The sequence below is a fragment of the Meles meles genome, chromosome 5 (genome assembly GCF_922984935.1).
Source record: "Meles meles chromosome 5, mMelMel3.1 paternal haplotype, whole genome shotgun sequence".
NCBI classification, from domain to species: domain Eukaryota; kingdom Metazoa; phylum Chordata; class Mammalia; order Carnivora; family Mustelidae; genus Meles; species Meles meles.
This window is the reverse complement of record NC_060070.1, coordinates 120,350,780-120,373,224: the sequence shown is the minus strand read 5'-3', so window position 1 is coordinate 120,373,224 and position 22,445 is coordinate 120,350,780. Positions and strand designations below refer to the sequence as shown.

The 22,445-nt window shown below is 42.5% G+C and overlaps 2 protein-coding genes across 5 annotated transcripts in view; one reads left to right on the top strand and one right to left on the bottom strand.

Annotated features, from left to right (window-relative positions):
• The window catches only part of UHRF1BP1 (UHRF1 binding protein 1), a 68,043-nt gene extending 57,568 nt beyond the window's left edge, over nucleotides 1-10,475 (top strand). For all 3 annotated transcript variants that reach the window (XM_046005228.1, XM_046005227.1, XM_046005226.1), the window contains 7 exons: nucleotides 2,950-3,146; nucleotides 3,871-4,025; nucleotides 4,111-4,261; nucleotides 6,276-6,538; nucleotides 6,983-7,091; nucleotides 7,217-7,323; nucleotides 7,732-10,475. In XM_046005228.1, the coding sequence (XP_045861184.1) occupies nucleotides 2,950-3,146; nucleotides 3,871-4,025; nucleotides 4,111-4,261; nucleotides 6,276-6,538; nucleotides 6,983-7,091; nucleotides 7,217-7,323; nucleotides 7,732-7,857 (1,108 nt within the window). In that variant the 3' untranslated portion in view covers nucleotides 7,858-10,475. The remainder of the gene's footprint in view (nucleotides 1-2,949; nucleotides 3,147-3,870; nucleotides 4,026-4,110; nucleotides 4,262-6,275; nucleotides 6,539-6,982; nucleotides 7,092-7,216; nucleotides 7,324-7,731) is intronic.
• Nucleotides 10,476-12,816: 2,341 nt separating this feature from the next.
• Nucleotides 12,817-22,192, bottom strand: TAF11 (TATA-box binding protein associated factor 11). 2 transcript variants are annotated; one of them, XM_046005734.1, is made up of 5 exons: nucleotides 21,726-22,185; nucleotides 17,154-17,302; nucleotides 14,568-14,655; nucleotides 14,116-14,212; nucleotides 12,817-13,484 (listed from the first exon to the last, which is right to left on the bottom strand). In XM_046005734.1, the coding sequence occupies exons 1-5, from the start codon at nucleotides 21,894-21,896 to the stop codon at nucleotides 13,354-13,356; spliced, it is 636 nt and encodes a 211-aa protein (XP_045861690.1). In that variant the 5' UTR covers nucleotides 21,897-22,185; the 3' UTR covers nucleotides 12,817-13,353. The 2 variants fall into 2 exon arrangements, with proteins under 2 accessions (XP_045861690.1, XP_045861691.1); XM_046005735.1 differs by lacking the exon at nucleotides 14,116-14,212 and having other exon boundaries at nucleotides 13,428-13,484; nucleotides 21,726-22,192.
• Nucleotides 22,193-22,445: the final 253 nt, after the last annotated feature.

Genomic DNA, 22,445 nt, shown 5'->3' with positions numbered 1-22,445 from the left:
AATGCTTATATGTGTGTTCACATACACCATACACAAATATTATTTTTACTGTAATAGAATTATTTCTTTATCATCTAGAAAATTTCCAGTTGTATTCACTTGTTTGTGAGTCATTTCCCATTCATGAGGTGTCTGAAAACATAATTCTTAATTGCTCTGTTGTATTCTGGCAAATGGATGTATCCTAATTTAGTCATTCATCCCACTATGGGGAGGGGTTTAGTGTGTTTCCAGTTTTTCTCAGAACCAAAGCTGGTTTTTGTTTTTGTGAACATTAATCTTTATGCAAATCTAAATCTTTAGAATGAAAACCTAGAAGCAAGTTATTTTTGGGTCAGACGCTGCAAACATTTTTAAGTTTCTTGGTTTATTTGCCAAACTTTAGGAAGGTTCATATCAATGTATTTTTGTATACTTTCTCTCTAGGTTATTTTATTCTTCTCCTCACCTCTGCTCTAGTCTGTATTTTCACTTCTGACTTTTCTCCCCTCCCCTTCTCTTCATCGAAAATGAGGTACCACACATAGTTGCCCATGGTTTTCCCAGGGTTGTGGTGAACCTCAGATACATGAAAATAAATTCCCTATTCCTCCACAGACCAGTTCTTTCTTTTTTCAGTAGTATTGTTCTCCTGCCTCTTCCAGTCGTTTGTCGGATTCTGACTGTAATTCCTAGAGCAGGGATTCTCAGACTGAAGCATGCTTCGGAATCATCTGGGGGGCTTCTTAAAACAGATTGCCGAGGGGTGCCTGGGTGGCTCAGTGGGTTAAAGCCTCTGCCTTCGGCTCAGGTCATGATCCCAGGGTCCTGGGATCGAGCCCCGCATCAGGCTCTCTGCTCGGTGGGGAGCCTATTTCCTCCTCTCTCTCTCTGCCTCTCTGCCTACTTGTGATCTCTGTCAAATAAATAAATAAAATCTTAAAAAAAAAAAAAAGGCAACAGATTGCCAAGTCCCACCCTCACAGTTCCTCATCCAGTAGGTCTGAGACAGGGCCTGAGAATATGCATTTCTAAGCCCGTTCCCTCTCCCCGTTGGTGCTGATGCTCCTACCAAGATGGAACTTTGAGAATACTGCATTAGAGAGTCTCATATCCATTTTTGCTGTCTGTTCCTGTGTGTGGACTATTTCCATAAACTATTAATTGATTTCCTCATTGGAAGTATTTTCCTCACTAGCTTGTTTGAAAGAGCCAGGTCTAACTTCTTAAAACACAGGTCTGATCTTGTTATTTCCCTACTCTAGGCTTTTTCCTTCTAACCCCTGAATTTAGTTTGAACTTATTAGTATGGCATAATCAATTATTATGATATCTCCATGTGGCACTTTTTGTTTTTTTTTTTTTTTTTTAAAGGTCTTATTTATTTACTTGACACAGAGAGAGAGAGAGAGAGATCACAAGTAGGCAGAGAGGCAGGCAGAGAGAGAGAGGGAAGTGGGCTTCTTGCTGAGCAGAGAGCCCAACGTGGATCCTGAGATCATGACCCGAGCCGAAGGTGGAGGCTTAACCCACTGAGCCACCAGGTGCCCCTTGTTGTTTTGTTTTTTAAGTAGGCTCCACACTGGGGCTTGAACTCATCTGAGATCAAGACCTGAACTGAGACCAAGACTCGAACGGGTAACAGACTGAGTCACCCAGGTGCGCTGCGCTTTACAGTTTTTTAATAGACTCTTTTTTAGAATAGTTTTAGGTTTATAGGAATATTGAGCAGAAGGTACAGAGATTTCCTGTATATACCCCCCATGCTTTATAGTTTTAAAAGCACTTTCATATATAATCTTTTACCCAGGTTTTTCTGTAATCTGGCTGCAACCCCTGTGGTAAAAAGTGGGGGCGGGAGGAACACTTAGCAAGAAGTTAGGAGACTTGGGTTTTTCTTAATTCCGTCTTTAACTATGACCTTGGGTCAGTTTCTTCTTCTATAAAATGGTAAGATTAAATGGTAAGATTAAAAGATCTTTAAAGTTGGTTTTTTTTTTCACTGTGTTGTGCCTTTTTAACTTTATCTTCCACTGCTCTTCCCAACAAAACCTAAGCTCTAACTGGGTTAAGCTACTGGCTCCCAAGGTACTTTTTGTTTTCCAGCTCCATGTATTTGCTCTTGCTGTTTCTTCCCCATAGAATGCTCCTTCCCTGTCTCTTCACAGCCCTTCAAGAGCTCCCTCAAATGCCATCTCCTTCTACAAAGCCATTCCTGATACCCGTCTTTGCATCCTTTCCCCTCTTTGATATTGCCCAGCCTTTGGCTTGTACCTCTGTCCCTCTCCTCTGGTGTATGTGATACACTCCCTTGTGTTGGTAGGTGTATCTGAATCTTATCTCTCCTGATCATTTACACATTCATGGAGGACAGAAGATGCCTTGTTAATTATTTTGTTCACTCCCCACCCCTACCTTGTGCCTCGTATTATGCCTTACATGTAGAAGTTTTTCAGTAAATACTTGTGGAATGGATGTGGATGGCTTCAGGTGTCCTTCATTTGCACTGGGGCTGTAGGTAGTTTGTCTCTTTGTATATGGGATACCTTGAATAAACTTGACATTTAATGTTGACATGGCAGAGCTCCTTACCCAGTTTAAAATGCCAGATTCAGAAAGGCCAGCAGTTGAAAAATGGTGTGACCCTCTTATAGACATTAAAGTTGACATTAAAGTTAATAATTGGGCTGAAAGGGATGCATTGCAAGGGAAAAAATATACCTTCTAAACCACATTTGTAGGTTTTTTTCTTTTATAAGATCTATTTATTTTTGCATGCATGATAGAGAGAGAGAGAGAGAGCATGTGCACGAGTAGGGGAAGGGACAGAGGGAGAAGCTTGACTCCGCACTAAGCAAGGAGCCTGATACAGGGCTCGATCCCATGGCCCTGGGATCATGACCTGAGCAGAAGGCAGATGCTTAACTCACTGAGCCATCCAGGTGCCCATGGTTTTTATTTTTTAAACAGGGAGCCCATGGCCAAAATAGATGAGGGAGCACCAGCACCATTGAGTGGAGGAGCTGCCCGACTCCGATTTTTCTCCATGAAGAGGACAGTATCACAGCAGTCATTTGATGGCGTTTCATTGGATAACAGTGGTCCTGAAGACCGGATTTCCGTGGACAGCGATGGCAGTGATAGCTTTGTGACGCTCTTGGAGTCTGGTAGGTGGCAGCAGCCAGGTGAAATTGAAGTCCAAAAAGGGTTCTTTCTGCTGCTTGTGTACTGGCAGGATACAGAAGGAGCTGAGATTTGATAAAACAGATATTTTCTTTTCTTTTTTTAAAAAGTTTTTTTTTATTTATTTGTTAAGAGAGAGAGATCACAAGTAGGCAGAGAGGCAGGCAGAGGCAGGCAGAGGTGGGGGGCGGGGGAAGCAGACTCCCTGCCGAGCAGAGAGCCCGATGCAGGGCTCGATCCCAGGACCCTGAGATCATGACTGAGCCAAAGGCAGAGGCTTAATCAACTGAGCCACCAGGTGCCCCAGTATTTGTCCTTTTATGGCTGGCTTGTTTCACTTAACATAATGGCTTCCGGGTTCATTCATTCCATAACTCCATAGCATGTGTCAGAATTTTCTTCTTTTTTAAGGCTAATATCCTATTGTATATTTATAGCACATTTTGTTAATCTGTTCATCTCTCTGTGGATACTGGGGTTGCATCCATTTACAGACTTTTTAAAAAATGTGACCAAATACCATTGTCCCATTTTCAAAAATTAGCAATTTGTTAAATTCATCAAATATCCAGTTTTCAAATTCCCAGTAGTCTCATAAGTGTCATAAGTGGGTTTTGTTTTGTTTTTTCACAGTTTTCATGGTTTTGGAGATTGGATTTAAACAGAATTTTCTGACTTTCAAACTCATTTGTTGTCTTTCTTATACAGAGTCTGGCCCAGAATCTCTTCCACCAGGAACTCTTCCAAATGTCTTGGACAATGCTGGTGCCCAGGGGAGCCCTGCTGTGGATAGTTACGGCCAGGGATCACCAGAGGCCAACAGTTTGGTCTCACCTAGTGGGGAAGACCTCAGCCTTCACCCGGTCAGCTGCTCTCCTTTCTTCTCCGCAGAGGGCTGTAGGCTAGAAGCTTGCAAAGCACTCAGCTAAGAGAGTAATCCTTTTACAGGTCTCCGTTCTGGTCCTAAAGGTGAGTGAGGTGTCTCTGGGGATTGAGGTACGTGGTGAGGACCTGGCTGTAGCCCTACAGGCAGAGGAACTGAGTCTCCAACAGCTGGGCACCGTGGGACTCTGGCAGTTCCTGCATGGACAGTGCTCAGGTGAGGATGCTGGGATTTATCTGGGGCAGCCCTAGCTTCTTGCTCCTGTCACTGGGCCCTGACCGTAGCTGTCCTAGTCCCAAGCTTTTGGTCCTTCTCTCTTGGAGCCATTCGGAGGAAGAACTACAGTGACGCCTCCTTCTTGCAGGGAACCTCCCAGAACTCCTTCTGTAGGTTCCCTACAGAACCTGGGCCCTACAGAACCAAAGCCCTACAGAAGGGGCTTTGCCTTCAGTAGGCTATTCGCCATCCTCACTTCCCAGGTGCTCCTTAAGCTTATTCAGGAGGCCACTGTCCTCTTCGTTTGTGTATCTGGTGACATCCAAGTATATCTGATCAGGGAACTTCTGTCATTCACATTCAATCCTTTGGTATTTGTGCTTTAGAAGATGACAGGAAAAACCTGGGCTTATGGTGCATTCTTCATTTTAAAAGTATTTTTTAAAACATTGAGTAGATACTAAGGACTACTTACAAAATATATATGATATAAAATAATAAAAATACAATGAACCCATGTACACCACCGCCTAGTTTAATAAACAGAATAGTACCATTAACTTTCAACTCCCCTTTGAAGTCTCCTGAATCTTTCTCTGCCTCTCAGGAGAGAATCACTCTCCTGAATTTTGTGTTTTTCTTTCTGTTGCGTTACTTTACAACTCTTCTATGTGTTTGGTATCAGTGTATTATCTAGCTTTGCAGGTTTTAGAGTTTTTCTAAATGGGATTATAGTTTGTATTCTTTCATGACTGGCTTCTTTCTTTGATATTCTTCAAATTCTTCTAGGTTGTTGAATTAGCTATGATTCATTTTCATTACTATATTATATTCCGTTATATAAATATACTGTTTTTTGCTTTTTAAAAATAACTTTTTAGGCATAATTTGCATTTACGAAATTGACTTATTGTAAGTATACAATGATAAATTTTAGCAAGTTTACAGAGTTCTGCAGCCATTACCATCACCCCTAAAATATCCTTTGTACCCAGTATTCTATTTACTTCTCTATTCTGACCAGACATTTGGGTTGTTTATAGGTTTTGTTTGCTATTTCATATAGGATTGCCTTGAACATTCTTTTTTTTTTTTTTAGATTTATTTATTTATTTGTCAGAGAGATAGAGGGAAAGAGAGAGCATGAACAGGGGGAGTGGCAGGCAGAGGGAGAAGCAGACTCCCCGCTGAGTAGGGAGGTTGATACGAGACTCTATCCCAGGACCCTGGGATCATCACCCGAGCTGAAGGCAGACGCTTAACTGTCTGAGCCACCCAGGCACCCTGCCTTGAACATTCTCGTACATGTCTTCTGGTATGTATGTTAGAGAGTTTCTTGAGGGTTCTCTTCTTGAGGATATACTTTCCAGGGCATTAGGGTAGGTATAACTTCAACTTTACTAGATAATGCCAGTTTGTTTTCCAAAGTACCTGAGCCAGTATGCAGTTATATAACTATATGAGTTGTGCTCGCTTTGGCAGCACATATACTAAAATATAAGTATATGAGCTATTTCCTATCCTTGGCCACAAATGTGATAGTTCTTTATGGAATTTTGGGGAGATTAGCATGGATCTTGCGTGGCTTTTATCAGAGAGAAATGAGAACATCAAGACTTGGAGAAAGGAGGAGATGTTCAAATTTAGCAGAGTTGAGGGTCCTGTGTTTTAAGATCTTTCCCTTGGCCTTTAGCCCAGGATCTCAGATTTATAGCAAGGCCAGTGTTTTTTTGATCCTTAATTTCCCTTCCACCATGAGAGACATGATAGCAAAGTAGCCAAGCCCAGTCTTTGCAGTCAGTCATTGTTGCCTACATTTGAGTCCTGTCCTTGCTACTTACAAGTTGTGTAACTTTGGGCAAGTTATTTTTTGTGCCTTTGTTCCTTCATCTCTGAAATAGGAATGATGATAATACTTTTGGCATAGGGTTGTTATGAATATTAAATATATATAAAGTGCTTAGAGTAGTCCCTGACTGTAATTAATGTTTTCTTTTTGTCTCTCCTCTCAAAGGTATAAGCTTTCAGGAATCCTCAGCTTTGAAGACTGACCACATCAGGCCAGCTGTGGGCCTTCGCTTTGAGGTGGGGCCTGGTGCCGCTGTTCATTCCCCACTGGCCACACAAAATGGCTTCTTGCATTTCTTGCTTCGAGGCTGTGACCTTGAGCTGTTCACTTCGGTGCTCAATGGCCTAGGGCCCTTCTTGGAAGATGAGGAGATCCCAGTGGTAGTTCCCATGAAGATTGAGCTCCTGCACTCCAGGATCACCCTAAAGGTGAGAAGAGCTCTTGAGTTTTACCCTAGACTTTGTTGGGCAAGGAATTCTGACAGTGATAGCTGTTCGCGTCTTCCCTTGTCGTGGTCCAAAGTGGCAAGGATCAAGTGAGGAAATGCATATTATCATTCTTAGTGTAGGGTGTGGTAATACATAAATGTGTGTTGTATCAAAATGTTCTGGATTTAGGTGAGGAGACCTTGTCTCTGGCCCCAACCTTGTCTCTGCCATGCAGTGTGACTATGTGCAAATAAGCCCATCGGGTTATTTGGTCCTCAGTCTGACCATCTCTAGAATGGGAGAGACTCAGTTCTGCTTCTCTACCTTGCAAAAATGTCTGGATGCATCATGGCATAAAACTGCTTCAAGCTGAATGGGAGGAGCCCTCAGCTGAATTGCCCTGAGCTGGTTGGGGGCATCGTGTGGTTCCCCTCTTTCCTGCAGGATGATATCCCCCCCATCTATCCAACATCTCCAGGCCCTGTCCCCATCACTCTGGCCATGGAGCATGTTGTGCTGAAGCGGAGTGATGATGGCGTGTTCCACATAGGCGGTGAGTTGGGCTCGTCAGCCTCCTGGCTTCTCTGCCTTTTTTCTCCTAGAAGGGGGGAGGTGATAACTAGGAATTGTTTGCATGTTGGCAGCAGTTTGTCATTTAGAACCTTAACTTTTCCCCAGCTCCTGCTCAAGACAGACCATCAGCTGAAGTACCTAAAGGTGAGAAGAGGCAGTCCCCCAAAGAACAGATGTTTCTGGTCCCCACAGAAGAAGCTTTTGGACAGCAGGTGAGGACCTAACTGACCAGTACCTTTCACACAGACTCTTAGTAGCTTTAATTACAGAAGCTGGTAAAACTCCAAGGGCTGCAAAGGCTGTCTGTGCTGTGTACAGCTGAGTAGTTTGGGCTCCTGTCACCTAGTAGGGACTTCTGGAAGTGCTTAATAGGGGATATAAGTCAGGAACTGTAGGAGAATGGTTGCTGATCATACATTCTCCCTGTTGCTATCCTTATAACTGATGAACTTTGAAGACAGGCTTAGGTTTTTAGAAAGATCTGGTTGTGTTCTCTTGATCACTAACCAAATTTGTGGATTGTTTCTGCTTGAATTCTTCGACTCCTTGTTCCCTAACCAGATATTTTTGCAAGGCATGTTATCGTATTTATTAACTGTAAATTTCTTATTGTTCCCCAGGTGAAAGAATGGCCTACCCTACAAAAGGAACTTAGGGAAACTAAACAAGCATTGGCCGATGCCAACCAAGAGAAAGAAAGACTGCTGCAGGAGATTAGGAAGTATAACCCCCTCTTTGAGCTCTGATAGCAGTGGCTCAGCCATCTGTGCCAAGGAGAGAGGAGATCACCAGCAATAGCACCACCTACGACAGAAGGCACCGTCCAGCATTGAAGAAGTCTGCTAAGGATGCCAGAGGGACTGGGGAGTACTCAGCTCACTCCTTGGGGTGTCCTCTCTACTAGCTCTTCTGACTTGGGTGGAAGACAGGGCAAAGTACGACCACGTTCTAGAAAATTGGGGGCAGCTTTGCGTGTGGCTCAAACATCATGTCTTCCCTATACGAGGCCTTTCGACTCTCTGCACACCAGGTGGAATCTTGTCGCCACTATAGGGCCATTTTACCACTTAGTTTCATGGCAGAGACATTCACTTCCTCTACAGCCTATGCGAATAGGAGAAAGCGCCCACCTCAAGTCACCACAGAGCCACCAAAGATTCTACATCCCAGAGCTTTCTGTAGCAGACCTAAAAAGTCTTGGCCTGGGCTTTGGCCATGGTAGTAGAGTGGAACGGGAAATAGCCAGTAGGGCAGAGCCAGGAGAGGCACAAGAGTGAGGGAGACCTGGATGCTGCCTTTTTTTTTGGAAAGGGAGCCAAGCTCATACCATCTTGGCTGATACGACGATCAGATTTTTCAGGGTTAAGGTTCTTTTCTGTTACACTTTGGTCATTGTGATGCTGCGGTAGAAAGTAAACAATAGCAGTGGCTCTGTTGTGTCATCTTTCCCTTCTATAACATAATTTATTTGAAATTTAAATCAAGAAAAAAAGTATTCACTGAGCTAGGCTGAAGGTACGATGTGGTAAGAATTGCTAGGGGAGCTTGTGCTAAGCCCACGGTTGCCTGCCTGTCTTCCACAGCTGCACCTCAGAAGTGATTTCTCTGTCTCCCTGGGTTCCCCGGCACAGCTGCTCTCCCAGCTCTGGGACTTTCTACCAGCACTCTCCTTTGCACTTGGTAGTTTGGGAACTGAAAATGTGTTTTGAACTGTAATGTAAGCATCTCAACTTGTTGCCTCTCATACCCCTCTATCACTGTGGCTTTTTAAAATCATGTAATTTTGACTTAAGTAAAAAACAAAAACAAAAACCCTTCAGCCTAGCTAGGCTTTCCCCTTGCCCCTTGAAAGAGTGATTCCCCCCTCCTCTTTCTTTCTTACCTAATTCTTCCCCAGCATTTTACCTTCATCCATACTGCTCTGTAATATACTTCAGGCTGTGTTGATTGGACAGAAGTTCATCAGCTAACTCACCTTGAATTGGCAAGATGGTAAAATTAGTGATTTAGTGGTGTCACTGAAATCCTAATCACACTTGACCTATTGGAGGAAAGAGAAATGTTTTCCTTTATGGGAAATCATGCCTGACTTGCATATTCTAGGTTTTTTTTGTGAGGATAAAAAGAAACATGCATTCAAGAAACCAGATATAATTTGTTCAGAATTCTAAAGAATTTTTGTCAAGGTTCTTCACTTAAAGCAACTTTAAAAACACCAGTTACTATGAGATATGGGAATATTTTGTCATTCCTAGGAAACAACTTGGAGACTTAAGAATAAACGTCTTTTTGGAGATAATGCTAACAGGGGAAGTTTCCTGGGGGTGGATGCTTGGTTTAACCTTACTTAAGATTTTTATAAATTACCCGAAAGTAGGATATTATAATGCAGTCAAATGTCACTACTTTCAGGTAATGACAGGTGAACCAGAAGGGATTTAAAAAAACAAAGCAAACCACAGAAGGCCCACAAGCCAGGCTGTGACAACTCAGGAAGATGACAGGTGAGGTTCAGTCTAGACAAGTGTAAAGTAATAGAAGAATCAGCAAGGCAGCAAGCTGTTAGAACTCAGCAAAGTAACCTCACCATTGCTGAGAGGAAGGAGGGGTCAGTGTGCTGGTCTGGCTCAAATGTCCCGCCTGCATCATCAGGAAGGACTCATGGAGACAACGCAGAAAGCAGGACCTCATAGAAAACCATTTTACTGGCTTAAATTCTCTGTGCACTTCCAGTCACCTTTATCTACAGAATATATGATGAAGAGGGGAAAGGTCCAGAGAATAGCAAAAATTATCGGGGGTTGGAGATACTCCCACATGAGGACACAGGTTTAAAATGTCAGCTCCAACTCTGGAAAGGTAAACGCTGAGGGTAGTGTGAGATGGGATATCCAGTCAAGGGGAAGGATGTGCTCACCAAGTCCTGCCACACCCTAGCTCTGGGGCTCAGCCTCAGAGCCATAGAACAAGAAAGCACTTCTCCCAGCAAATCAGAAACTTCAGGAGCTCATTGACCAAGAAGTGATGCTGGCAGAGGCTATGTATGGGTGGCAAAGGTTTAAGAGGAATCCTTGTATGATGGCCTTGCAATGGAATTACGGAAAACTAGGGCTATTTGGTGAGACACGACTCGAGAGAGTAACTCGAGAGAGAGTCCCTCCACAGACTCCCCCTTAGTGCTCCTTTGGAAGGCATAATGTTGAACAAAATGAAATCACTAGTCCTATCAACTATGGCCTTTCTAATGTTGTTAGAGGAGGCCTTGAGGAGGGAGATCAGTAGCCGGAAAATAGAATCATTCAAACTTAGACTCATCTGAATTGGTTTAAAATCACATTCTGATTCTCTTTCCCTCCCCTCCTGCCCCCACCCCTACCCCCACTACCCCCACCATATCCCTCTGGTATCACTCCGTGCAGAGAAAATGCCTCATGAGCCTTGCTTGATAGAACATCACTGTAAGCTTGTGCTTGCTGGTAGGTGATAGAAACAAATCTGGCAAACATCCGGGCTAACCCCTTTAATGGCCAGAGTTCAGTCAGGTTTCTAGGCTCTCTGGAGTTCTTGTCCATGTGACAGATGGAGCCCTAGAATTTCTGACTCTCCTACGTGGCATCCTTGGCTATTGTATCTTGAAATCCTCCTGCAGGAAATGTGGCGTAGGGGTCATCATCCCAGGAAATTTTAGTTCACAATCATCTTGTATAACTTCATACTCCTGTTGGTTGGGGGAAAGACTTGCATAATGAAGAAACATGAACTGGTTGGTAGTTCTCAGGATAAATGTAAAGAAAAAAAAAAGGAAGGAAAATTGTGCTTGGACTGCTTACGATTTCTGCCTTGGAGCTCTAAGACTCTGTGAACAAGAAATAATACCTCAAGAAAATGTCTGGAGTGATAGCACCACTATCCCTCAAAGACCTCAGCTGCTGCACATCGCCATTTCAGCTGTGAAGCATTTACAACTCTGTATCATCTATGATTGTCGAGATTTCCTGTTTACATGGATGTACTGGAGATCGGCTTTAGTGCATATGGACTGGTTTAAATGTCTCTGAGCTGAGCTGCAGGGACGTTTATTGATCTCAAATTTGTTTTCAACTTGCTGGAATAATTCACCTCATTTCTTTGACTTAAGACTGAAGGAATGGGTTCTGTTCTTGTGACGGCTGCTTTTGCTGCTTTCTGTAATCTGACCCTTATTTTGCCATGATCCTCAAACTTTATGTACCCTTTTCATGGTTCTGAAAGAACAGTGTCTGAATATGGAATGGACAAGGGATAAACACTACCCCACAACACCCCAGAATTTAAATGCTTCCATTGAACCCATTTAACATGAGTTTCCCCTTATTCTAGTTCAGGGGGGTAGTGGAAACCAGGTAGTTTCAAGTATTGCCATAGTGATAACGGAATTAACCATTCTAAACCTTTGCACTAAGGGTTTTTTTCTCATTTAACACTTGTCTAAACTTCTAAAATCAGTTATAGTAACATCACAAAACAGTGGAAACAAATGAATATTGGCAATGCTAGTAGAATGACGTTTGCTTGAGAACTGTAAAAGCTGTCCTGACCTAGGGATTTACCATAGTCATTAGTGTTTCAAGAGAGGCTGGTGTGATGTACCATCCTTCCAGAGACTACAGCCCTCACCTAGATCTTCTCCCATCTTCTACTAGAGTAGGAATGTTCCCATTCACCTGTGACGGGTACGGATGGTAGCTGTTGTTGAGTGGGGATTTTTTTCCCCATCTCTCACAACAGACAGAAGAGAAACTCTCAGAGAACCTTAAACTGTGAGGCTTTGCTAAATGGCTAGACTTGTGATGTATCTTTCTCCCTCATTGCTTGTAAGTTTTACCCTTTTCCAATATCTCAAATTGCAATAGGTATAGCTCCTGTAATTGTTTAAAAAAATTTCTGTTAGAGCTGAGAGACTATCTGCCCCCACCTCCTCCCTCCTGCCCCTCCCCGCTGTTTATTATCCAGTCAAGATTTAGCCTGAGTCTTACAGCATTTCTTTCTGGAATGCCCCACTGAAGTGTCTTCTTCACTGGCTAAATATATGTTTAAAGCCATGGGTTTTAATGTAAGATACTAAAAGTCAGATCTGTTCAACTTTGTGAGTTCAAGCTGTTTTCCCTCCATCAGGGTGCTGAACAGAACTGGCATCTTTTAAGACATGCTCAGGAAAGCTTCAAAAGAGAACAGCTTCAAAACTCTTCTCCCTATGACACTGAATGACCGGGGAAAGAATTCTTGGGGATTGCCAATTATATACGGCAGCCTTATAACTGCTAATCACTGTCAATAAAAGGTCACTCCATTCCCCTCTATTTGAGGACAACAATGAGAATATGTCTGATGAACTGGAATACTGGTCAGTGTTGGGAAATTTTAATGTTGCATTATCTAATCAAACCTTGCGTGTACTGGTTCTGTGAACCGCCTGAAAAAAGCAAATTAAACTTACTAAACGCTGGTTGTGGTGTATCTGTTTATAGGAACCTGAAATATATGGGCTTTTACATTATTGTTAAGTGGTTTAAGTACTCTGAGATAAAATTTTAATGATTCTAATAGAAAATGGGAAGGGGTCAAATTTTCAAAAAAAGCCAAGACCAATTCTATTCTGACACCAGAGAAGAATGATGAACTACTCCCCATTCCAACAGGCCAGACAGAAAATGAATACGCATATGGCAAGCTGGAAAACAGTTTAATGATCACTCACCAAAATCCATAGGAGAACTTTACATCTTTATGGGGACAAATTTTTCCACTACTGTTGCTATCACTGTGTTCTTCATGGTAGAGTGTCTCAAGTCATAATTTCTGGTTGTTTCATCTACTTAAAACCAGAAGGAAGAAACAACCTAAGTCATAGCAACTTCATGCTTCAGTGCGAAACCGTCGAAGCTCTCCTGGAAAGGTTTTCCCTCTGAAAGCAGCTTCGCTGTCTAGAAGATGCTTAAGGCCCATGTACCGTCTTCCAACTGGTCAAGAAACAGTTAAATGCCTCAAAATGCCCAGAGGTCCCAATATTCAGTCAAGGCAGGTATGAAACAGGCTGCATGCCTTTTAGATGTGATGAAAATCAGAGTTCCAAGAAAGACATTAAAATCATCATGGCATCCTTGGAGGACCAAGATAGGAAAGCACCAGTGCGAAAGTCTCATGCAGCAGCAAGTCTGGAACCAGCACTTTCCCTTCAGTACCAGGCCTTTCTAGGCTTTGGTCTAGAAGAAGATGATTTTTTTGTGCTTTGAGTTGGGGATCTGCCCCTTCGACTTTAACCTCCGAACAGCCTCCCTCATATGTTTGGGTTGTAGTGGTGGCATTTCTCCCCACTTCTCACACACATCCAGTGCTAAAGAGAGGACAAAAAAAGTTTCATTGTCACACAAGGACTTCATATCACATCATCTCCATAATCCTTCTTAAGCTTGCTGAGGAAATAAACCAAGATACTGTCCCTTCTTAAGAGAATGCTATAAAACATACCACGTTAGCTTCAGTATAATGGGCAACAGTTTAAAACATAACTTCTGCTTTAAAAAAAAAAAAAGTTTAACTGGTGGGATTAGCAATACACAGCAGCCAGGTTCTTTCCTTGACGGACAGAGGGCAGGTCCCATGGGTCGTAACATCGGGGACAACTCCTCATCATATCACACTGGTCAGCCCCCAGTCTTATGTCTTTAATGTGGCAAACAGAAATGAGCAAAGTCCACTGGAGGAAAATAATGAAGTCTGCTTCTGTCACCCTGGGCTAAGGATGGGAATCCAGAAAGGAGATTTCCCAGATGTTTCCTTGCCTCTGAGTATTAAAACTTTTGAGGAATAATGGTCATGCTCTCTAGAATACAGGTGCCCACGTGGTCAACTCCTAGTGCAAATGCAAACTCCCACAAGTGCTTTACCAGGTCCCCTAGTATAGATAGTCTTGAAAGTAAGACCACCAGAGGTTCAATCCCATATGTGTATCAATAATAACTCACCTTCTTCTACCACCTCCCCGACGAAAACCTTGGAAATACCAGACATAGCAATAACAACATTCTGAGACACAGAGGTGCCCGTGATGGACTGGATCAGCTTAAAAAAGGACAAAAGATCATGATTAATAGAGGCAAGAACTAGCTTTGGAATATGGTACCCTTAACAGTTTTTTTTTTTCCCCAAGAAAGTGGAAAGTGTTTGCTAAAGGCTGGATGCTAAAATTAAGACTATTAAAACAAGGATTTGGGTGTATAGTGACTTATATGTTGAGACCCTATCCGTGGAACACAAAACTCTCATTGATAATTGAGGGGCATGTTATTTTTATTTTCCTGCATGAATGATCCACGACCTTGACTAACACCCCACTCAGAAAGCTCACGGACATAGCTCTTGGGTCTAGTTCAGGTCTCACAGCCGATGGAAATCAAGTATGGCTGTCCATCCTTACCCTCTTAATGGCTGCCTTAGGGAAGGCTGACCGGCGATACATTTCGTAACGGTTCAGCTGCTCCTCCGAAAAAGAAGAAACCAGGATTCTAGACAAAGATTCAGGTAATTGAGTTTGCTTACAAGAACAAATGCTTAAGATAAATTATCACCTCAATAAAAGCAAATCTCAGAAAACTAGAAAAAGAATTTTCGAGGGGTCAATAGCATTAGGCTTGGTGCTTACAAGGAGTGAAGATAAAGCATTTTTACTTTTTAAAAAATTAATTTATTTGACAGAGAGAAAGCACAAGCAGGGGGAGCAGCAGGCAGAGGGAGAAGCAGGCTTCTCACTGAGCAAGGAGCCCAGTGTAGGGCTCGATCCCAGGACCCTGGGATCACGACCTAAGCTGATGGCAGATGCTCAACCGACTGAGTCACCCAGGCACTCCAAAGCATTTTTACTCTTAAGGAACTTGAGAAAAAGTGAAACACAACTTTCTTTCTACTTTACTAAGAACAAAAACTTAAACAACAACGTTGGGTCACAGTATACTACACTATCTAGATGGAACAGACTGTGTTTTCAGCATGTGCCCTCTCTCCCCGTAACTCTACCTTACTACACATTGATGGTAAAATTTTGATACATAAATTTTATATTCAAACCAGTAGTTTTCAACATTAACCCACTTGGGGGAAATGTTCTTAAAATATATGGAAAAGAGTCAATGCTCTTAATACTTTCAAATAAATAAAAAGATGGCTATATTAATTTAGAGAATGAGCAAAGGACATGAACAGGGAATTTACAAAAATACCAATGGTCAATTTAGGGGAAAAAAATAACTACTATTAACTAAAGAAACGAAAATGAAACACCAGGGGCGCCTGGGTGGCTCAGATGGTTGAGTGTCTGCCTTTGGTTCAGGTTGGGATCTCGGGGTCCTGGGATGGAGCCCTGCATTGGGCTCCCTGCTTGGTGAGGAGCCTGCTTCCCCCTCTCCCTCTGCTAGTGCCCCTGCTTGTGCTCTCTCTCTCTGTCAGGTAGATAAATAACATCTTGAAAAAATAAAAAACAAAATGATAAACTAAAATAACATTTTTCATGAACCAGACAAGTATTATAAAGAATGGTATTTAGTAAGAATGGGAGGACACAAACTCATACCTGCTGGTAGAGTGTGAAGTATAACAACCTTTCTGGAGAAGAATCTGGAAATGTATATGAAGAGCCTTTGAAAATATTTATATTGTCTGAACTGGCAATTCACTTCTAGGAGTTTATTTAGGAAATAAATGGGCCAATATCCAAAGATATGCTCAAAGATACTCCTCTCATCAAAATGGTGTCAGAAGAAAAAAAAAAAAAAGAACTACAGGGACTGATTAAATAATTCATCTGCATGATGGAATATAATGCAGCATTGTAACTGATGATTTATAGGCATATTTACTAAAAATATTTAGCTATACATATCAAACAGTAAAAACAAGTCTGAAAACAACAACAATAATAACAAAAAACAACCAAAAAAACCCCCAAATCTGAAAAAGTATATAATCAAATATATACCCTGGGTTAACTCTGGGTGGTGGGATTATAGGTAATTATTTTTTCCACTCTTCTGTATTCTCAGAATAATTTGCATGAGCCCGTACTACTTTTACAATCAGGAAACACCATGAGGGGTGCCTGGCTGGCTCAGTCCAGTGGAGTGTATGTCTCTTGATCCTGGGGTTGTGGGTTTAAGCCCCATGTTGGGTGTAGAGATTACTTAAAAATAAAATCTTAAAAAAAACAACAAAAAAACCCCACAATGAAGCTATTTCATTTTAAAAAAAGTTACGACCTAGATATATAATTATTGACATGGAAAACATTCACCATACATAATGTGAAAAATAGGTTACAAACAGTAACATCTTTGAAAAAATTTATTTCTAGATATATGTGTAAATATCTTGGAGTCTATATATCAGAATATTCAGTTTTTATCTCTGCTGATAAGATGTTATTTTTCTTTTTTTTTTTTTAATTTAAATATTTTATTTATTTGACAGAGAGAAATCACAATTAGGCAGAGAGGCAGGCAGAGAGAGAGAAGAGGAAGCAGGCTCCCCGTGGAGCAGAGAGCCCGATGCGGGGCTCGATCCCAGGACCTTGGAATCATGACCTGAGCCGAAGGCAGAGGCTCCAACCCACTGAGCCACCCAGGCGCCCCTAAGATGTTATTTTTCTTTTTACTTATTTATATTTCCTAAAATGTAACATAAGGTATTATTTGTTTTATTATTATTATTATTATTTTTTAAGATTTTATTTATTTATTTGACAGACGGAGATCATAAGTAGGCAGAGAGGCAGAGGGGGAAGCAGGCTCCCTGCTGAGCAGAGAGCCCGATGCAGGGCTCGATCCCAGGACCCTGGGATTATGACCTGAGCTGAAGGCAGAGGCTTAACCCACTGAGCCACCCAAGCACCCCTGCTTTATTATTCTTTTTAAATACAAAAAAGGAAAAAAATTTAAAGGCCAAAAAAATTTATTAACTTTGTGTGGTCAAGTTAGAGCCTTGAAATGGGGGAAAAAATCAGAAAGTGACTTACTGCATCTTTTGAATCTCATCTTCATCTACTTTTTGCTTCTTCTCTTTCTTTTCTTTGGTATCTATTTTCATTTTTTTGGCTGCAGGAGTAAGTAAAGATGAGTCTTCCCTTTCAACTGCTGTTAAATCTGAGATGTCCTGACTCTTGAGCTGAAAAGATAAAAGAAACCCCATTATATATGTGACCTACTTTCCAGCCTTGGGCCAGGTAAGCCCTCATTCTCATAACAACACAACAAATCCATTATTCAATAGGTTTTTGGTTCCAGACACTGGCGTGTACCATCATCATGCATAAGATACACTCTCTCTCCTAAAGAAGTTTATAGCCCACCTGTGGAAAGAAAACCAGCCAAATAATCCAGTTTTCCAGTTTAGCTGCGATCATAGCTCTAGTATGTTTACAAAGGAAATGATATGCCAAGGATCATGAAAACCACTCCCTCCCCTTGAGCCCACCTTCCTGACCTCATTCTTTAAAGGGGATGAGAGAAAAGTCCTCTCCATCCAGCCAGCTCTTCTGCCTCTAAATCTCTAGATCTCTTTATTGCTGATGATTCCATCTGGAAAGAATTTTTTTTTTAAAGATTTTATTTATTTGACAGACAGAGATCACAAGTAGGGAGAGAGGCAGGCAGAGAGAGAGAGAGGAGGAAGCAGGCTCTCTGCCAAGTAGAGAGCCCGATGCGGGGCTCAACCCCAGGACCCTGGGATCATGACCTGAGCAAAAGGCAGAGGCTTTAACCCACTGAGCCACCTAGGTGCCCCACCATCTGGAAAGAATATTAAAAACGAGGCACCTTCTCATCCAAACAGTGCTTCTCTGGATTTGGAACTTGAAATAACTTTTTCTTTTTTTTTTAATAGTAACTTCTACCCCTAGCATGGGGCTCGAACTCATGACCCTGAGATCAAGAGTCACATGATCTATTGACTGAGCCAGCCATGCACCCCTGGATTTGGAACTTATAAGTGAACTTCTCCTACATGTAGTGCTCATTTCTTCCTATCTCTCACTGTACTGTATCACACACATATTTATGTTCCATTACTAGACTGAAAACTTTTTCTTTTAAGATTTTTTTTATTATTTATTTATTTGACAGACACAGATCTTAAGTAGGTGGAGAGGCAGGCAGAGAGAGAGGAGGAAGCAGGCTCCCCACTGAGCAGAGAGCCTGATGCGGGACTCGATCCCAGGACCCTGACTGAGATCATGACCTGAGCTGAAGTCAGAGGCTTTAACCCACTGAGCCACCCAGGTGCCCTAGACTGAAAAAAAAATTTTTTTTAAGATTTTATTTATTTATTTGACAGAGAGAGATCATAAGTAGGCAGAGAGGCAGACAGAGAGAGTGAGAGGGAAGCAGGCTCCCTGCTGAGCAGAGAGCCTGATGTGGGACTCGATCCCAGGACCCTGAGATCATGACCTGAGCCGAAGGCAGCAGCTTAAACCACTGAGCCACCCAGGCGCCCCTGAAAATATTTTGAAGGTAGGTTTGATTCTTGTTATTATCTCTGCCCACATAAGCCTTTAGCATAGGTTTACTCATGCTAGATGTTTAACGTCTGTTCAATAGCGATTAAAATCAAAAGACACAACAAACCTCATTAATGGGATTTAACTTCTGTTTTTCCCAAAGAGGAACTCACAAAAACTCATAGAGGAATATGACAGGGTTGAGGGGGGTGGTGCCTACATGAAAGTGAAGGCAGTATACCTTTAAAAAGACTTTTCAACTTCTTCTCTAGTTACCTATTTAGTACAAGTTTTCTAACCTCTCTGTGCTTCAATTTTGGTGATTTATATTTTCCCCCAAAATGAGCCATTTTTCTCAGATTTTCAAATTTAAAAGATTTTGTTTATTTAAGAGAGAGAGAGAGAGAGCATTGAGTTGGGGGGTTGGGAGCCTCCCACTAGCAGGGAGCCTGCTGTGGGGCTGGATCCCAGGACCTCGGGATCACAACCTGAGCTGAAGGCAGACGCTTAACGGACTGAGGCACCCAGGAGCCCCTGTTGTTCTTTTTCTGGTTTCTTGAGTTGGGTGCTCATTTTCAGCATCTCCTGTTTGTTAATAAAAATATATAAAGCTATGAATTTTTCTTTAAATAAAGTTTTGGCCACAGGATTTAATGTACTGTTCCCTTTGTTAATTCCTTTACCCTAAAGCCTACTTTAAAAAGTTTAAAATATCCAGGTGATAGTTTTTTTTTGGGGGGGAGAAGCTTTTCATTATTAATTTTAGGTTTATTGCACTGTACTAACAGGATGTGATGTGTTTTGATTTCTGCTTTTAAGAATTTGTGTTTTCCTTTGTGGTATGGTATGTGATCACTTTAAAAAAAAGATTTTAATTCATCTTTAGAGAGAGAGAGAGAGAGAGAAAGAGCGCAAGTGAGCGCACAAGGGCAGGGGGAGGGAGAAGCAGACTCCCCGCTGAGCAGGGAGCCTGATGTGAGGCTGGATCCCAGGACTCGAATTATGACCTAAGCTGAAGGCAGCCGCTTAACAACTGGGCCATCCAGGTGCCCCTGGATGATCAATTTTTAGAAAGTGTTTCAGATAAAAAAAATTTTATCTTCTGTTGGGTGCAACTAGTCTCTTTATGGGACTAAGCCAATTATTCACATCTTCTCTGTCCTTCAGATCTGTTTTAAAGGTTCCTTCTTAAAATAATTTCATCACATTTTTCTTTTTCTAAAAGTTCTTACTTTATCTTGATGCCACTTAGTGCTCTCAAAGACTGTTTCTGTTTAATCCAATGTCCTCCCCCATGATCTCTTTAAGTCCCAAAGAAGCTCTAAGACCCCAAAATTCTATTTCTAGAAATGGAACTGACAGAACACTGACATTCTGGTCCCCTGATTGATGCTCAGTTAGGCAACACTGCTGAGCTCTTCGGGTGGCACAACTGATGGGTTTGGGGGTATTTATGCTATAGAGACCTTTGGACATTAACACCCAGGTCACTGGTAGTAGTTAAATGTCCAAAGAGGGTGAAAACATGGCTAATCCAGTAACTCCCTCAAAGTCTCTCTTAAAAGATTCTGCAGCATAGAAATGTAAGGACCTATTTAGCCAGAGCAACTCCATCTCGGTCAAAAGCCATTTTGTTGTTTGTGCAGTAAACTTAAATTGACCCTGCCCCCCAGAGGAACTTACTTAGAAGCAAGTCTGGAAAACCAGTAAAAGTTAATCAGCTAGTTCCTGATAATAGAGCCCAGAATACAAGGATGAGTCAAGCCAGATGGAGACAACTAATCAGTACGAGGTACTGTTTGTAACAGTGAGAAGGTCTTGCCCAAACCAAAATGACTCCACCTTGGGAAGGACGACCATCTTATTATTCACACTGAATATGTTAACTGACTAAGCCTTCCTAGAAAGTACTATTTGTAACGGTTCCTGGTATGGGGTAATCTTAAATAACAAGTCACCAGACCAGATGGATCTAGACAATCAACAAGAGACACACAAACCCGGTGGGTTGAGATACCAAGACATGGGTTGCAGTTTCACCCAATAAAAGGTAGCCTGTAAGATTGGGAGGGGTCGCTCTCTTCGAATGCGGCCCTGACTGGTCAGTTAATTCTTAAGCCTGTAACCTGGGGGTGGTCCTTCTCTTCCAAGGCGGCCCTGACCAGTCAGTCAGTCAAGACTGTAAGCTGGGGTGGTCGCTCTCTTCGGAGACCGCCCGGGCCAGTCTGACTTCTAATGGTTGCCATAGAATAAAGCTTTGCATAAATTTAACTTTGTTTCAGTCTCATTCCTCTGGCCAATCAGTCTGACTTATAATGCTTGGCATAAAATAAAGCTTTAAATAACTTTCACTTTGTCTCAGTCTCGTTTCGTTTAATAACAGACCTAACATAATGACAAAGTTATCCTTGAGGAACATCTAGGAGAAACCATATTTCGGTCAAAGGGGTACTAGGAATCCTGGGTTCTAGCTCTTGCGCTAAGTCTTAATGTGACATCAGATCCCAATTTCCTCACCAGGAAAACCATGAGGCTAGGTCAGAGTCCCTTAGGGGCGCCTGAGTGGCTCCCTGCGTAGAGCAAGCCACTCCTGATTTCACAGTGGTTGAGTTCAAGCCCCACCTTGGGGATAGAGTTTACTTAAAAAAAAAAAAAAATCCCTTAGAAGTAGCCTTGATATCTAAGGGGAGGGATTAAAAAAAGTATTTTTTAATTAATTTTTTTATTTGGCAGAGAGATCACAAGTAAGTAGACAGGCAGGCAGAGAGAGAGAGAGGGAAACAGGCTCGCCGCTGAGCAGAGAGCCCGATGCGGGACTCGATCTCAAGACCCTGAGATCATGACCTGAGCCGAAGGCAGCGGCTTAACCCACTGAGCCACCCAGGCGCCCCGTGGGATTAAAAGTATTAACCCAATGGCTGGGTGTCTAGAACCGAACCAGCATTACAGTTTTGTTTTCTCCCTCTCCCCATCCACCTTCGCAGATCTGGAAGGAGTCATGGTGAGTTCGAGTTAGCTTGGCAGGGACCAACCAGGAAGCCGGTCCAGCAAGCAGTTAACAATTTCTGGCCTCATCAACACTTCTCTCCCTACCTCGCCTTCTTCGGCCGTCGCTTCTTTCAAGTCCCCATCTCCGTCCCCATCAGTTTCCTCCGGGATTCCGTCCGTGTCGGTAGCTCCTGGGCCCCGGGGAGCAGCGGCCGTTTCATCTGGCTCCCCTGTCTCTCCTCCTTTTTCCGTGGGCGACTCGCAGGCATTATCCATAGCAGCAAGGAAAAGGGGAGAGATCGCAATCCTGACAGCTCTGGAGCTCCCGACCTAGTGTAATACAGCAGCCCACAAGCTTACTTCCTGTCGTCGGTCGCGCTATGATAACATCACTCCTACGGCTCCTCGGAGGGGACAATTTGAAGCACGCGTAGGGGACTTCGGGGCTCCGTTTTAACTCTGAATTGGTAGTGGATGGAGAGGGAGGATTCAGGGTACAAAATTCAGTTTGTGGATTTTTCTTCCACGTTGGGAAATCAGCATTTGTAAAGGATAGTTGTGTTGTTTACTGAAGGACTCCCCCCGCTTCCCCGAAACTTCTGCCTTTCTAAAAACGTAGTTAAGTCCTTAATCCGCTTTCTTCAGAGTAAAGTTTGGGGACGGGAGAAAACTCAATTCCGTCATCGCCCGTGTCGTGGGATGCGGCTATCTGATAAAACTTAGGCAGGGACTCAACCTCGTACATTTCAATTGGGTAGAGACCGTGGGCTTGTGTGAGTCTCCAGCATTTCTCTTCGGCTCCTTAAGCACCTTAAAAAAAAAATC